Source organism: Vombatus ursinus, unplaced genomic scaffold (genome assembly GCF_900497805.2).
Source record: "Vombatus ursinus unplaced genomic scaffold, bare-nosed wombat genome assembly UNPS02014793.1, whole genome shotgun sequence".
Taxonomy (NCBI): domain Eukaryota; kingdom Metazoa; phylum Chordata; class Mammalia; order Diprotodontia; family Vombatidae; genus Vombatus; species Vombatus ursinus.
In genome coordinates this window covers 9,190,441-9,207,431 of record NW_020954571.1, presented here as the reverse complement: position 1 = coordinate 9,207,431, position 16,991 = coordinate 9,190,441, and the positions used below count along the sequence as shown (strand labels likewise).

General features: G+C 44.1%; 1 protein-coding gene across 1 annotated transcript in view; it reads left to right on the top strand.

Moving 5' to 3' along the window:
• The window catches only part of HMCN2 (hemicentin 2), a 177,385-nt gene that overhangs the window by 52,395 nt on the left and 107,999 nt on the right, over positions 1-16,991 (top strand). Inside the window, exons 18-23 of the mRNA XM_027869654.1 lie at positions 1-53; positions 478-605; positions 1,460-1,604; positions 2,563-2,675; positions 3,377-3,536; positions 4,445-4,610. The exon at positions 1-53 is cut by the window's left edge and continues 8 nt beyond it. Coding sequence (XP_027725455.1) covers positions 1-53; positions 478-605; positions 1,460-1,604; positions 2,563-2,675; positions 3,377-3,536; positions 4,445-4,610 — 765 coding nt within the window. The remainder of the gene's footprint in view (positions 54-477; positions 606-1,459; positions 1,605-2,562; positions 2,676-3,376; positions 3,537-4,444; positions 4,611-16,991) is intronic.

Here is a 16,991-nt window from a genome sequence, read left to right as displayed (position 1 = left end):
CAATGCTTTTGGCAAGGTCCAGTCGGAGGTCCAGCTCACAGTCGTTGGACATGGTTTGCCTTAAGAAAATTATTTTTGGGGGAGTGGGAAATGTGTTTTCTTGAGTTACGGCACCACCATGGACAACATCATCCCCTGGGCACATCGATGGGGCAATTTTCCTCCTCCCCATCCTGGGTTCAGATGTGCAACCTGCTGATTAGTGAGGATTCTGGAAGAATATACATGGACATGGATGAGAATATGAAACATGTTCTTGTTACCCGGGAATTACCCCGGAGTCCCTTTTGACTCCTTGGGCACCCCTGTGCTGATGTATCTGGTGGTTCTAGAAGTGAGGGATGGGTGGTTTGGAGGAGTAGAGATTCAGGGTATGGGTCTAGAGCCCCTGATGGCACCCACACAGAAAGTTGGTGACAGTTCTCCTGTTGAGGGGAGGGAGGCTAATGCAATGGGTGCCTTCTCCTCACCCTGCAGAGCCTCCTCAGATAGCTAGCAGTGCCTCCACAGTTCGAGTCCTGGAGGGGCAGCCTGTGTCCCTGCCCTGTGTCATCCTGGCTGGGAAGCCATTTCCTCAGCGACACTGGCTGAAGGATGACCAAGTTGTGAGTACTGGGAGGGGGGCGGGGAAAGCCCTGGCCAAAGGGGCTTCATGAGAGGACCGGTCTGTCACTGGTCTCTTCTGTTATCGAATGCATCTATCTTTGAACTATCTCCTCTGCTGCCGTCTCTCATCCTTCTATTTTTGTGTGTATGTGTCATCTCCAATTAGATAGAAAATTCCTAGTGGGCAGAGACCATATCCTGTGCTTATTTTATGTCTCCCGCACTGCCAGGGACACAGTAGGTGCTTATTAAATACTTACTGATCTAATCCTTTTCTCTCTTCTTCTTGGAATCACTGAATTTAGAGCTAGAAGGAACCTCAATCAATCAATCAACAAGCATTTATTAAGGGCCTACGATGTTGCGGGCACTGGGGACATGAAGACAAAAATGAAGCAGCCCTTGCCCTCAGAAAGTATACATTCTATTGCAGAAAACAATACAAAACAAAACACACACATATAAGTATATGCAACATAGAAGTAGATATTTATATATTAAAATATAAATACAAAGTAATTTTGAAAGGGAGACATTTTGCAAGTATGTATTTATATATGAAGTATAAATATAAAATAAGTTTATAAGGGAGACACTAACATTTGGATGGTGGAAGGGTAGGTCTCATGGAGAAGCTGTGTTTTGAAGGACACCATAGATTGTAAGAGGCAGAAGTGAGGAAGGAGTGCACACCAGGCATGGGGGGACAGCCTGTGCAAAGGCATGGTGATGGGAGCTTTCTAGTTTTAGGCTCTTCTCCCCATCAGTGAGTCACTCAGCAGATTCCAGGCCAGGCTGGCAGGACTGAGTGGCAGAGCAGCTTTTTCATTAAGCTGGTGCATATCCCCATCAGCCACAGTTAGATGGTCGTTATTCCATCCGAAGTGACGGCAGCTTCCACATTGACCGAGCCTTGCAAGAAGATGTGGGGAAGTATAGCTGTGTGGTCACAAATACAGTGGGTTCTCAGCGCCAGGACATTGAGCTGGCTGTCCAAGGTGAGTCTGGGGATGGCATCGTTGTGGGTCAGGATTAGACTTGCCCAAGGCACAGAATGAGAGCTGTTCCCGACAATGTCCCCCCTCCCCACCACTCCCAATGCCATTGCTACTTCTGCCAACTGGGGAGATAGAGAAGCAGCTGCTGCCGTCTTCTCCTGATGCCAAGGGGCCACAAGAGTAAAATGTGGGGGGCAGCTAGGTAGCGCAATGGATAAAGCACTGGCCCTGAAGTCGGGAGGACCTGAGTTCAAATCCGGCCTCAGACCAAACACTTGACACTTACTAGCTGTGTGACCCTGGGCAAGTCACTTAACCCCAATTGCCTAAAAAAAAAAAAAAAGAGTAAAATGTGACTCCATGCTGCTGTCAGCAATGCCTGCTGGGGCATGGGCTGACCAGGCTGGCAACTGGTCTGCTTGATCTTGTGAGGTAGCTAGGTAGTGAGTGGATGTAGGGAGCTGAACTTGGAGTCAGGGAAACCTCAATTAGAATCCTGTCTCAGACCATTGAGGGCAGTGGTTACAGTGTTGGACCTGGAGACAGGAAAGCCTGAGTTCAAGTCTGGCCTCAGACTAGTTGTATGATCCTGGGCAAGTCACGTAACCCTGTTTGCCTCAGTTTTCTCATCTGTAAAATGAACTTGAGAAGGAAATGGCAAATCACTCCAGTATCTCTGCCAAGAAAACCCCAAAAGGGGTCACAAAGAGTCAGAAACAATTGAACAACAACTCATTACTAGCTCTGTGATGCCACAGTTGTTATTGAGTCTTTTCAGTCATGAGGCAAGGTAGAGATTGAATTGCCAATAAACTCTAGGCTACTGGTGTCACAAGTAGGGGTAGTTGTGATTCCATTTGTAGAAGTTTTGACAAACAGAGTATCAGAGAAAACACTAACCAGGAATGACTGAGGAACTAAAGTCTTCCTCAACTACAGTTGCTCTCTTTTTTTAAAGTGCTGCCCAGCATCCAGCCCGCTGCTTCCCACTACGTCACCAATGAGGGTGTTCCCATCTCTCTTCCCTGTGTCTCAAGGGGAGTTCCCACTCCCAACATCACCTGGAGGAAGGTGGGTACAAATCTGTTTACTTTATATAGTGAGAAAAGATCAGAAGTCCTGAGCAAGGGAACCATACTCAATACCTCAAATGAGGAACAAGTCAGCTAGGCAGCTGGGTGGTGCAGTAGATAGAACACTGGGCCTGGAGGCAGGAAAACCTGAGTTCAAATCCAGCTTTAGAACTTAATACCTGAGTGACATTGGGCAAGTTACTTAACCTCTGTTTACCTCAGTTTCCTCAACTGTAAAAGGGGGAGAATAGCACCTGTCTCCCAGAATTGTTATGAGGATCAAATGAGATAATAATTGAAAAGCACTTAACACAGTGTTTGGCACATAATAAATGCTATATAAAAGTTAGTTATTATTATTATTGTCACCTCATCTCTCTGGTCTCAGTTTTCTTTTCTGGAAAAGGATGGGGCTGTACAAAATGACTGCTGAGCTATTTTCCAGATCTGAATCCTATGTTAAATTCAGCACAATGCAACAGGCATTTTTTAGATGCCAGTTACTTCCAGGCACTGTGCTAAGTGATGCCTGTACAAAGACAAAAGCAGAACAATCCCTGCTCACAAAAAACTTACATTCTACTAAATGAAAGATGAAGGTGATGCTCAGTGTGGTGTGCTGGGAGGTAAGGTGCCAGGGGAATTGGAGGCTCCATTTCCTGACATGACGCTGATACTATTGATTCCTTTTGCTTTTAGGAAACAAATGCTTTGTCCTCCCGGGGTTCCCATTACCAAGTGCTCAAGGAAGGCAGCCTGTACATCCCTCAACCATCTGCTCAAGATTCAGGGACCTATGTCTGCACTGCTACCAACTCATTGGGCATTTCTAGCCAGGAGATCCAGCTCTCTGTGAACAGTAAGTGGAAGGACCCTCCTGGCTCTTGGAGAAGGAGTTGTGTATAGTGTAGGGACAGGTCTAATGTGATAGTAGGAGTGTAGATGGGAAAATCCTCTCTGCTGTGGGCTTCCCTCTGATCCTAGGACTCATCATCCCGAACCCCTTCTTAGAATCCCAGGGAGCTCCCTTTTACGATTCTAAATTCTTCCCTTTGGTAAACCAGGTCTCCATAGTACCCAGAGTCCTGTCTAGTCACTGTGGGGCTAGCTCCTGGGCATTCTGGAGGGTGACACCTACTAAGACATCAAAAGCTGGGCTACGGTTTGGTTATAATGGGTGGGCTTAGCACACTAGGTCTATAAAGGACCAAATTAATTTTTTCCCAGTTGACTAAAAACCAAACCTAGCTATGGGCTTTCAGTTGCTGAAATTTTAGAGAAATGACATGCTCTTTGTGCCATTATAGAGGAGACACGATAGAAACTAGGATGCTTCTTTGTGTTTTTCTTAGTAATAGAAGTAATTCAGGTTGCACCAATCTGATCTCAGAGGCACTAAGGAGGTCTGTCCTTCATCATTTCAGTAACAATCTCTGTATCACAACAAAGTTTTCCTCCCCCGTGTTATGGTTCTCTCATTTCAAGTAACACTTGATATGACTAGATTCCCTGTAACTTAGACTGTTCCTTAGAGTTTATGTGAAGAAACTCTGATGTTGCCATATTAGATATTAGTGGGCTAATAATCAAGATATTATTTGTTGCCAGGAACTCTACATCGATCCTATCATAAGAAGTTTCTGAGCCCATTGGGTTTTACTCTGAAGAACTCCTGTTTCCTCAAGAACCATCCTGGGTTTGTTTCTTTTCACCTGCCCCTTTCTTCCCCAATCTTATAAACACTCTGCTACTTTCTTCCACCATTAGCTAAACCCAGGATCATCATGAATGAGTCAGTCGACTCAGACAGACCCGTGACAGTCACTGCCATGGCTGGGAAGGAGCTGACCCTCCAATGTGAAGCCCATGGTTCCCCAACCCCATTGGTAACTTGGACAAAGGACTCCCAACTCCTGCCACCCATCACAGACAGGTAACCAGTCCTATGACTTTGCAGGGTGAGGGGGCACAGGGATAGGAATGTTACTGGACCAGAACATCCAGCATAGCTAGTAACTAGTGCTTCCAGAAAGGTGAAAAGATGTCCAAGAAGGTAGAGTTTAAGGAAAGGATCATATGAGTTAATCTCAATCTCAAAAGGGAAAGGGGGTTCATAAATAACAAGAGAACAAAACTCTTTCCTTGGCATGATGTGGTCCCAGATAGCTCCAGAAATCTGGTTGATTTTCTAACATCTATTTATAAATTATCTATTTTAAAATTACCCCTGGTAGATATTTGATGTCAGGATAATTTCTTCCTTCTATTCAGCTCACATCTTGAGCCACCTTACCCTTGTTGTTGTTATTGTTATTGTTCAGTCATTTCAGTTGTGTCAGACTCTTTGTGACCCCATTTGGGGTGTTCTTGGTGAAGGTATTATAGCAGTTTGCCATTTCCTTCTCCAGCTCATTTGGCAGATGAGGAAACTGAGGCAAACAGGGTTAAATGACTTGTCCAGGGTCATACAACTAGTAAGTAGCTAGGGCCAGATTTGGATGTAGAAGGAATCTTCCTGATTCTAGGCTTGGCACTCTATCCACTGGGCCACCTAGCTGCCCCAGCCATCAGACAACTTGTAGCCCAGAGGGTGCAAACTCATTCTGCCCCAGGGTCCTCAAAGATCACCTATTCCATTGATTCCATAATCCTGGTAGAATATGCCTGTGTAAAACAACTCTTTGCAAAATAGCAACTCAGCCCCCATAAGATTTCTGTAATATACACAATGGAAAATACCTTTGGTTTATCTGTTATTTTGGCTTCTCTCTGCCAGTGTTAACTTAGTTTTCTTTATTGATGAATGAGATTTGAGGTTCCCCTTGCAGGGCCAGTGAAGGGGTAGGGGTAGGTCATTGAATAGGACAAATTGAACCAATTGGTCTGCCATCCTTGCTCTGTGCTACTGCCCTCTCTAACTATCCATCCGCCATTATTAGGACCCAGGTCAGTGGTTTTTCTCAGAGACAAAAGATATTCCCTGCCTGTACCTCAAAGAGCCTCAGCTCTGCTATGTTCTTGACTCTCTTGACAAAGCTTGGACTGGCTCCTTGGCTTGGGGTGGATTTGTGGGGGACAGCATTTCTCTGGCTGTGAAGAGTCACTTGCTGATCCTTTGGCTTTGCAGCTGAGGGGGCTGGAAAGGGTCAATGGCCTCTTTGGGGAGAGGCTATAGCCCCAGCATGATGATATCAGTCACTGGCAAGGCCTTTGAAAGAAACCAGACAGAAGAGGTTGCAGTGGCCCTGCCAGCGCCCACCCTCCCCAAGCCTGCTTCCTCGATCATTTGAACATCTGTTTCCCTGAAACATCTGCTTTCGAGGGCCTTTCCAATGCTTTGAGCCTGACCACATATACTCCTGAAAACAGCTGGGGGTCTGCCTGCCAGCTTACATGGGGGGGAAGGGTGGGAGGGAACATCATGCTTTTTTTTTTTGCTCTCCACCCCCCACCCCCCAAATACATCTGGCTTTTAGTACATTCTTAGCTAGTGGTGTCATTGGAACTCCAAGGTAGCTGGTGGGGTTGGGAAGGGGTAGCTTACACACAACTGGGAAATGATGGGAATGGAGCAGAAGGAGATGTGCCCTCCCTTGTCCCCAAAGGAGGCTCCCTTTCACTCTGAGCTTCCTGCTAACGTCTTCAGCTGGACTAGGAACTGGGGCCAGAACACTCTTTTAATGGCCTGTTATTGACTGGGCCTGAAACATGGAACCAGCAATCAGATTTGTTCATTCTTCCTCCTTCTGATGCATTAATAGATCTGTTGGGAATCATAAAATTGGTGTGGACAGCTTTGCAATGTCAGAATTCCATCCTGTTCTTCCCTCCTGCCCCCTCCACCTCTGGCATGCTTACTTTGTCTTTCTTGGTTCATTGAGTTTTGCTCAGATAAAGAAAAAGATTCCGATTCCCTTGCCAGCCTAGAACATATTTCCTATCCGATGAATAACCTCTCACATTTACACTGTGCTTCTCAAGGTACTTTCCCATCTATTCTCTCATTTTCCTTGGTTTTTCATTTCACTTCATTCAAAGGTACTTAAATCTTGTGCATTTCTTTCCCTTTCATCAAACAAAGCAACTTTGCCAAACATGAGACTGATTGTAAATTGACTTCATACGAACACAGTAGACTCAAATTTTCCTTGTTTTTCCATCCCTCATTTCTCCCTCCTTTCCCTTCTCCCAGTAATGTGCCTTACCCCACTGGCCAGTTCTGATTCTTTGACACAAAGTTTTGGCAGATCTGCTGTCCCAGAAAGTCATTATCTCTAAGATCCTGGGCCTTCACTCTTCCCCTTCCCTTTCCCCTTTCAGTACATTCACATCAGCACTTTCTTTTGTTATTATGGCTTGCCCACTCTTTTATCCCTTAGAGTCTCAGCCAACTGGCTTCAAAATGCTTTTGCTATGGCACATTTAAAAGACCAGATGTAGCTATGTCTCCTCCCACCCTGGGCAGGTGCCATCTTTCTGAATTTCTAAAAAAAACGCTGGGGATGGGCTTAGGAGCACAGTAGGGTTTGGGGTACAGCAAGCAGGGAACTCTAGGTAGAGCACATAGTCTTATCCTGATTTCAGAAAGGAGGAACCATGGAAAGGTGGGGCAAATTCCTAAAGGTCAGATAGCTAGTTAATAGTGAAGAAAGTATTAGAACTTAGGACTTCTATCTTCCAGTCTAGGCTCCTTTCCCTGTTTGTGTTTTCCTTTAAGTTACCTTCCCCATATATTTAAGTTACCTCCTCCTTTCATCCTTCCTGCCCCCCAAAAAAGTACCTTTTCTAAAGTGTGTCATAGATTATTATGTTGTTGTTCAGTCATTTTCAGTTGTGTCTGACTCTTCGTGACCCTATTTGGGCTTTTCTTGGCAGAGGTACTGAAGTGTTTTGCCATTTCCTTCTCCAGATCATTTTACGGAAGAGGAAACAGAGGCCAATAGGGTTAAGTGACTTGTCCAGGGTCAGGGATCTAGTAAGTGTCTGAGGCTAGATTTGAACTCAGGAAGATGAGTCTTCCTGACTCCAGGCTTAGCATTCTATTCACCTGGTCACCTGGCTGCCCCAGATTACTATGTATGACTACATTGATCAGCTATATTAAGTTAGCTATTTGAGTCGCCGAGATAATTCAGTTTACTCCATTAAAGTAAGGACTGCAGTGCTAATTAGGGGAGAAAAAGGAAATGTCTGAGCTATTGACTCAGAATTCAGGTATCAAAATGTTTTTATTAAGAACCTTGTCCACTTTCCCGCTACTGTGTGGGATAAGGGAGAAACCTTCTCTGGGAACACACAGGATATTGAGAGAACAGTATGTAGCCATATGTATAACAGCTAGCATTTATATAGTGGCTTAAGGTTTGTGTGGCACCTTACGCACATTATCATATTTGATCTTCCAATAGTCCTGTGAGGTCGGTGCAGTTATCATCCCCATTTTACAAATGAGGAAATTGAGACTAAGAGAGTTTTAATGTCTTACCCAGGGTCACATCACTGGTCTGAGGCAGGATTTGGGTCTTTCTGACTCCAAATCCAACAGTATCCATCACGTCACTTGGTTGCCTCTGGCTCTTGTCTAGATCTGCCACCAATGTGAAAGTATAAACTGTTGCCCCTCTCTGGGCCTCAGTCCTCTCCTCTGTAAAATGAGGGGGTTGGATTAGATCTTCTTTAAGGTGCCATCTGCCATTGATGATCTGTGATTACAAGTTTCAGACAATAGAATGGTATAGTCCTTCTCATGGCATGAAAGTGGTCCTGACCTCCTGAAGGCTATGGCAGTTGAGCTCAAGACCTGGAAGGCCCTCCCAATCTGGAAAGACTTTGAAGATGGGTCCAATGACAGATTCTGTGTCTGTTTTGTCACCAGGTTAGCCTCAGGGGGTTGGGTATTTTTGGCCATCAAAACCCATAGGAGACCTTCTGCCAAGGTGTTATGTGTGTTGGTGGAAGACAGACTCAAATTGGTACAACCATGGCTCCAACAAGTATTAAAGGTTTGAAAGAAGATCCAGACTATTGGAGGGTGCTCCCAGAAGGGAGATGTTGCTATGGACCGAATAGTTAGGTAGGGAAGCCTTCATAGAGATGAACCTTCCTGAGAGGGATGGGGAGATGTTGGTGGCTGTCCCGTGTATGATTTTGCATATGCTTTGCATCTTCCAGCTCAGAAGTCAGCCTGTAAACTTCTCTGACATGGTGTTAAATGAGCTATGTAGTGTGATGGAAAGAATAATGGGCTGAGGATGGGGGGAGTCAGTAGAGATGGGTTCTAGTCTTGGCACAGGCAGACGCTAACTGGATGAGCTTGCTCAGGCACTTGCCTAGGCCTCAGTGTCCTCAAATGTAAAACGAGGGCCTTGGATCAGATGATCTCGAAGATTCCTTCCAGCTCTTCCATTTTGTGACTCTGTGCCTGGGATGCTGGAATGAATTGCTGTTACCAGGAGACAGTGTTTGTTTGTAATGCGGATGTGGGGCCACACAGCTGTGAGGGCTCCTGGCTCCCACTCCTGCTCCCTGTTCATCCCAGCCAAACTTCCAAACATAGCCAAGCCCAAGGCAATCCAAACTGGGAGGGAGGGGAGTTGTCAGGCAGGGTGGTGAGAGAAAACAGAGGATGGGTCTTATCTCTCTTTTCCTGCTCTGCTTTCTCCTCTGCCTGGGTACCACTTGGGTGATAGTGGGGCAGGGCAGACCTCCGGGTATCAGTATGTATCCTCCTTTTCCCAAGAGAATATTGTGGCTACCAGTGGGGGAAGGCTTCGGCTCCAGGCCAGGGGCAAGGGTGATTGAATTTGGAAGGTCCCCAGGAAGGAAAGTAAGGGGTTAGTCTGATGGAGCAAGTGAGGGGCTGACAGAGAGGTAAGGGGGAGAAAGGAACACAGAGGAAGCTGGTCTTGCTGGCTTTCACATTCCAGGTCTTGCCAAGTGTTCTCATGGCCAGCTGTTAGCAAGCATTTGTCGAGCCATCTTCAAGGCACAGAGTGCTTGGAGGCATGTTGGGGAAAACCTGTTGGTGAAGGAATTTGAGCTCTGCCTTTTTTTTTTTTTTGGTGAGGCAATTGGGTTTAAGTGACTTGCCACAGTCACACAGCTAGTGAATTTTATGTGTCCAGGGTCGGGTTTGAACTCAGGTCCTCCTGGCTCCAGGGCTGGTGCTCTATCCACTGCACCACCTAGCTGCCCCCTTAGCTCTGCCTTTTTTTTTTTTTTTTTTTAAGAATTCAGTCTTTCCTGGAAGATGGGTTAGCAAAGAGAAGCAGTAGAGATGGTTGGAAAGAGCAATAACTTGGGAGTCAGCGGATGCAGATTGCAGCCCTAGCTTTGCTGTAGTAATGTGACCCTTGACAAATCTTTCAACTTCCTTGGGTATCATTTATGAGATTCCTCATCATGGGGTAGAGTTCTAAGATTCATTTTAGCTTTAAAATTCAGTTTTGATGTCTTCCGCTTTCTACTCTAAGACCGATGGGTTGTAAACTCAGCCCAGCATGAGCTGAATAGTAGGACAAATTGCTAACAATTAAAGCTATTCCAAAATGGAATGGACGGCTTTGGAAATGGAAAAGGTAGTAAGCTCCCTGTCACTAAAGGTATTCAATTAGAAAATGGATAATCACTTTTTATTTATGCTGAACAGGGGATAAATAGATGGGATAACTCTCCAAGTTCTACAATTCTAGGATAATAGTCAATATATGATATCTTCCCAGAAGAGGAAACAGAGGCAATTCCAGGTACATGGAATAACACTGATGGTGAAGGTAGAGACAAACCAGATGGTCCCTGCAAATGATTCAGTAATAACAATGAATGGGCAGACATTCACTCCCCTCAGACCTCCTAGGCACTTGTCCAAAGAATGACCTGGAGGACAAAGCTTCAAAAGGCCAGTTCCTTTAAAGAACAGGTTGGCATTATCTGCCTGGATTCAAGTTTGGGGTTTGAAAATGGGTTAATGAGCAGCTTCATGGGAAATTTCATAGAAGAATGATGGAGTTGGAAGGAGCCTTAGAGATCATTTTGATGTAGATCTGACATTGTAGAATGCAAGCTCATATAGCAGTTACTTATTAAATGCTTGTTGCATTAAATCAAATGGACCTTAGAACCTGAAAGGTAAGAACACAGGTTTTTCCTGGCTCAGATCGAAGATCATCTACTTTAGCTTCCTCATTTTACAGAGGCCTAGAAAACAAAAGCGAATTGCCCACGAGGCAACTAGGTGGTCCAGTGAATAGAGTTGACACCCTATGTCAGGGACAAGACTAGAAGTCAGATTTCCTAACTCCTGAGCCTGTGTTCTTGTACTCCATCATTCTGACTGAGGTCAAAGACTTGCCTTTGATGGACAAATGTGTCCCTTTCCATGAGGGATGTGCTCAGTGCCCTAGCCCAGGCCCATTTAAGTGTACTAACTGAAGCCCGTTGATCACTGTGGCTCTTTGCAATGAGGCCTAAACACTTACAAATTGTCAGTCCTCTTCAAATAGATGATATACTTTTTTCTGGCTTAGGGTGTGTCATTCATGTGGTTGATTTCACACTGTATAATCTTGGAATTTTTCCCTCCCAAACTTCATCCCTGATTTTTTGGGATTAGAGCAGGGGTGGGGAACCTGCAGCCTTGAGGCTACATGGCCTCAAGGCCTCAGGTTCCCCACCCCTGGGTTAGACAGTGGAAGCAATTGATAGGATCAGGGTCTTTGACTAGAGCGGCCTGTCGATGAAGCTTGTGGCTCTTGGTTCTGGTCAGAGATTTGCTGACTATCTCTGATAGTCACTTTTGATTCGACACCCCTGTTCAACCTCTCAAAAAAAAAGGGGGCTTTTTTTTTCTTTCTTAGGGCTTTTATTTTTTTTTTCCACAAAGAACGGCCTCCACCCCCTGTCTCTGCAAGTCCACTTCCCTAAAGTTGAGATGTGTGTGTATGTGTGTGTGTGGGGGGTGTTACTAAGGGACAGCAAAGAGTCTCCAGTCCTCCAAAGGACCTGTGTCCTGAGGAGCTGTACGGCTTTGTGCCTCTTCCTATGTATTTGCATCTCCATCAGTGGTCAGTCTGTGGCACTTGTATTCCATGGGAATGACTCATCACTACTTCTGTCTATCAGCAAGTTTTCATTGTGTGCCTATGGTAGCCCAACCCTGTGCTTGGCATTGAAGGGGCAGACAAGGAGGCCTTATTTATAGTCTCTGCCCTTAAAAAGTTTCCAGTCTAGTTGGGGAGACAAGAAACACTCTTAAAACTACTACAAATAAGCTGTCAATCTGTTGTTTGGTGTAGATGTTCACGTTCTCAGGAAATCTGGACAAGGGAAAGACCCATGTAAGATCAAAGTGGTTGGAGAAGGGCTTTGTGCAAAAGGTGGGATTTGAGCTGGGGCTTGGTCCAATTTAGATAGAAACGATTGGGGGAGATAATTTCACATGGTGAGAACAGCCTGGGCAAATGGATAGAGGCAAGAATGAGTCCGGCATGTATAGAGAGACAATAAAAAGAGCCCTGCATTTGGAGGCAGAGGACCTGGGTTTGAGTACCATCTCTGTGACTTACTACCTATGTGACCATGGACAAGTCACTTGACCTCTAGAAACCTGGTTCCTCATTTCTAAATTGAGGGTAGGAGATTAGATGACCTTAAGGTTCCCTCCAACTCTAAATATTTGCTTCTATGACATATAATATATATAATGTGTGTGTTTTATATATATATGCATATATACCCATAATGTATCTGGAGCAGAGAATGCATGTTGGGGAGCTGTGGAAGAGAAGGTGTGATACACAATTCCATCAATTCATTTCAACAAGAGCCTATTATATGCAAGGCACTGATGATGGTGTATTTATACGGTGCTAGCAAAGTAGTAACTAAGAACCCTTGAAGGTAGGTAGAGAAAATGATATCCCTATTTTACAGATAAGGAAATTGAGGCTCAGAGAACTTAAATGAGTTAAATAAAGTTAAATAACTTGCCAAGAGTCATCCAGCTAGTAATTTTTTTGGGAGGGGTGGAGGTAATCGGGGTTAAGTGACTCACCCAGGCTCACACAGCTAATAAGTGTCTGAGGCTAGATTTGAACTCAGATCCACCTGACTGTGCCCAATGAGCTAGTAATTTTCAGGATCAAGATTCAAACCCCGTTTCAAGTTTACTGCTCTTTCCACTATCCGACTATCTCACATTGCCTCTCTGATGGGCATGGGGCTAGCCTAGGTGGGTGGTGGGTGTTTTTCATCATGATGCCCTTATCTCTCTGGATCTTGTATCTCCAGCATCAGTGTCACATAGCATCTTCTCCAAGTGGGCTTCTTGTGTGGCAGGGGCATCCTAAAGGCACCGTGGGTAGTACATGGGGGACCCGGTGTAATTAAGGCACTGGTGTACTGGTGTATTGGCTTATCCTCCATGAGACTGTACGCTTGGCTGAGAATGTGCTGAGGAGCTCAGGAGACGGGCTGTGATGAATGTCATAAACAGGAAATTCCCTTCGAACCTTTCAGTTTTCTCATCTGCTCTCTGCATGTTGCCATCTGGCCCGTTATCCTAGAGATGGAGTGTGATCATCCTAATTACACGACAGCTTTGAAATAAGAAATGCTTCAACAGCAGTGGGCTGAGTTAGGAGGGGTTCAACGTTCCCAGTTTCAACCTGCCTCTCTTCTGTTCCCCAGCTTCATTCCAGGGTCTCAAATGCAGGACCTGGTTTTCCTAGAAAGGTCCTATCAAGTGACTGATGGAGCTGCAGTGGACTACAGTGATAGAATTATAGAATGTTAGAGTTGGATGTGGCCATAGAATGCCAATCAATCAGTAAACATTTATCAAGTGCCTACTATGTCCTAGGCATTGTGCTAAGTGCTGGGAATACAAAAAGGGACAAAAGACAGTCCCTGACCTCAAGGAGCTCACAATCTAATGGGGGAGACAAACAGTTTATTAGAACCAGAAGTTACCCTAGCACATAGAGTTTTAGAACACAAAATGTTAGAAGTGGAAGTTACCTTAGAACATAGAATAAAGAAATAGAATGTTTGAAATGGAAACAATTTAGAACGTAGAATTTTAGAACATAGACTGTTAGAGTCTATGACCAAGAGATTGGTCACTCTGATCTAGAAGTTATCTTGGAAGATAGAATTCTAAAACAGAAAATATTAGCTCTAGAAGCAATTTAGAACATAGAATCCTAGAATGTTAGAGTTGGACATTATCCTAGAACATATAAATTTAGAACACAGAGTGTTAAAGTTGAAAGGACCTTAGAGTTAATTTAGTTCCTCATTCTAATTCCCTCAAATTAGAGAGAGGAACTAGATAGGGAACCTGAATCATAGAGAGAAGAAATGACTTGACCACAGTCACACAGCTCATTAGAGGCTGTCTGGGACCAGAACCTAGGTCTCCCAACTCCCTAGATGGGAATATTTAAACTAGATGACCACCAGTGTTCTTTCTATTAATGCATTCTACTCCCTATGGACAACCTCTTGCCATCATTTTCCTTTTGGGCTTTGATGACCTAGCCCTGGTCTCTAAGGTATGTTCATTTGCAGTGTTCCCAAAGGTATTGGGATGAATGGTATGGAGAAGGAGCTTACTTGGGTCTGGAGCAATGACTAGGGTGCAGGGGTTAATCAGAAGGACAGGGGGCATTTCTGGGCAAAGGCAGAAAGTAACCAACTCTGTTGCTTGGCCTTTGAGGAGACTTTCCCATGTATATGCAACCCTTGGTTTGTAGGGTGGCTTTCTACTGGTGGAGATTGATGCTCCAAGCCTGCTTGAGGAGCTAGTGGAATTGGTGAGAGTTAAAGAGAGCTTCTCTTCCTTCCTGCTGTTCTGGCTTCCAGCTTTGATGGAGAAGATGTATCATTCCAACCTCTCTTCAGGTCCCTAAAGGGAAATACTCTGGGAAGAAGCCAACATATAGAAGAGCAGGCAATCTCTGTCATGTCCCTATCCCCCAGCTTGCTACACTAGAGACTTTGGGGAATTTCCACTTAGGTGAGATCTGGGACTCTTTCTTGGTTGAGCTGAGTTATCATACTCCCAAATGAAGAGTTTATTCACCTTGTATTGCCTGGCATATATGTTCACATGTATACTTTCTCTGATTTCTGTTTCCCATCTGTTTGGATAAATGGATTTAATTTGCTATTTGCTATGTGTGTTCATTGTGGAACTGGTATTTGGTGAGAAGTCAAGCCTATAGCTTAAGTCCCTTCTTTCCTGTTAAGGAATAGTATTAAGTAGTATAGCTTTAACCTAAAAATTACTTGCCTTAGACTAGCAATATCTAAGGGAGCAGACAGATATAAATCTAGCCTGATACCTACTCTCTAAGGAGAGCAGAGTAGCCAACCTCTGGCTTCAACTTCCTGCTTTCCTTTCTGGCAGGAATCAAAAATCTTCCTTGGAGAAGGGTAGGAGGAGGAGAGATACCTATTATTGCCTCCCTGCAAGCCACATCTAGACAGACTCACGTGGGTCCAAATAACTTACGTAGGCCCAAATAACAAGAGCATCCACTCATACTACCCCTTACACATAAAATGATAGGTATTATTCCTACCTAAAATAGTTGTTCAGTCGTGTCCAACTTTTCATAACACCATTTGGGATTTTCTTGGCAGAGATACTGGAGTATGCCATTTCCTTTACATTTTATAGACGAGGAAACTGAAGCAAACAGGATTAAGTGACTTGCCCAGGGTCACACAACTAGTATCAGGTCAAATTTGAACTCAGGGCTTCCTGACACCAGTCCCAGAGCTCTATCCATTGTGCCACCTAGATGCCCAAAGTAGTTATGGGCTGGCATCGTCTTTTCTTGGGCGTATAGTTTAGGTTTGATTAGAAGACTGTATTTTTTGATTGAAAGTACTTTTAATGGCTTGTTTTACTTTCTAAAAGTGTTTCCCCATCAGTTCTTTCGTTCTCTATCCTTCTGATCACCCTATGAGAGGAAGCCATGACTATATATTTAGAGTTGGAAGGAACATCTAGGCAGACCTTCTGAATACCAAATTCTGAATATAAATACCAAAAAAAGGGCATTTCCACGAAAAGCAAAACACAAAAAGGGGATTCTGTAGAAAAAACGAATCTCCAATTCACACCACTTGGTTTTCCACCCCCAAAAAGGATATAGTAAATTCTATGTTTCTTTTAAAACTGTCCTGCTTGGCTGTGTTTCTTTGTGAACTTCCTATTTGCTTCTTTATATTTAAAGAAATGTTACAACAGCCTCCCTCAAAATCCTTGCAACAAATAAGCAAAATGAAGTAAAATGAATCTACACAGGGGCTATGTCCCAAAATATATGTCCCTACCCTTTGTGTCCCATTTCATCCCATTCTAAAGGTGAAAAAGTTGACAACACTTTGAGAAACTGAGGCCTGATGAGGTTGTGACTTGCCAAAAAAAAACAGAGAACAATTTAAGAGCACCAGGTTTTGAAACCAGGCTCTTTGATTATGAATCTAGGGCTCTTTTCATTGTATTAGAATCATGGAATCTTAAAGCTTCAGGGGGCCTTAGAAATCTCATAGTCCAACCCCTCACCCAGTAGAGGAATCCCTTCTAATAGTTTCCCTGAAAAGCAGTCACCAAGCCTCTCCTTGAACACTCCCAACAGGGTTGTTCCCCAAGGCTCTCTCCTGGGCCCCCTTTTTGTTTCCTTCTATGCCATCTTGTTTGGTGATCCCATTAACTCTTATGGCTTCATGCATCTCTATGCAAGTATTAGCCAGATCTATGCGGCCGGCCTTAATCTCTCTCCCAAGTTCCAACCCCACATCAACAATTATCTCTTGGACATCTTGAATAAAATGTCCTGTAGTTATCTCAAACTCAATGTATCCAAGACAGAACTCTGACTTTTCCTCTGAACCCTCCTCTTTTCTGAGCTTCCCTGTTACTGTTGAAGGCATCATCATCCTTCCAGTCACCCAGGCTTATAACCCATCAGTATCATCCTCAGCTCCTCACTTACACTCTTCCTACATAGACAATCTGTTGAAAAATCTTACCACTTCCATCTTCACAATATTATATATGTGCGTATGTGTGTATGTATATCTGTATATATATTTTTTGTTCTTTGGTTGTTTCAGTCATATCCTATTCTTTGTGACCCCATTTTGGGGTTTTCTTGGCAAAGATATTAGAGTGGTGTGACATTTCCTTTTCTAGTTCATTTTACAGATGAGGAAATCGAGGTAAATAAGGTTAAGTGACTTGCCCAGGGTTATACCTATCTATCTATCTATCTATCTATCTATCTATCTATCTATCTATCTA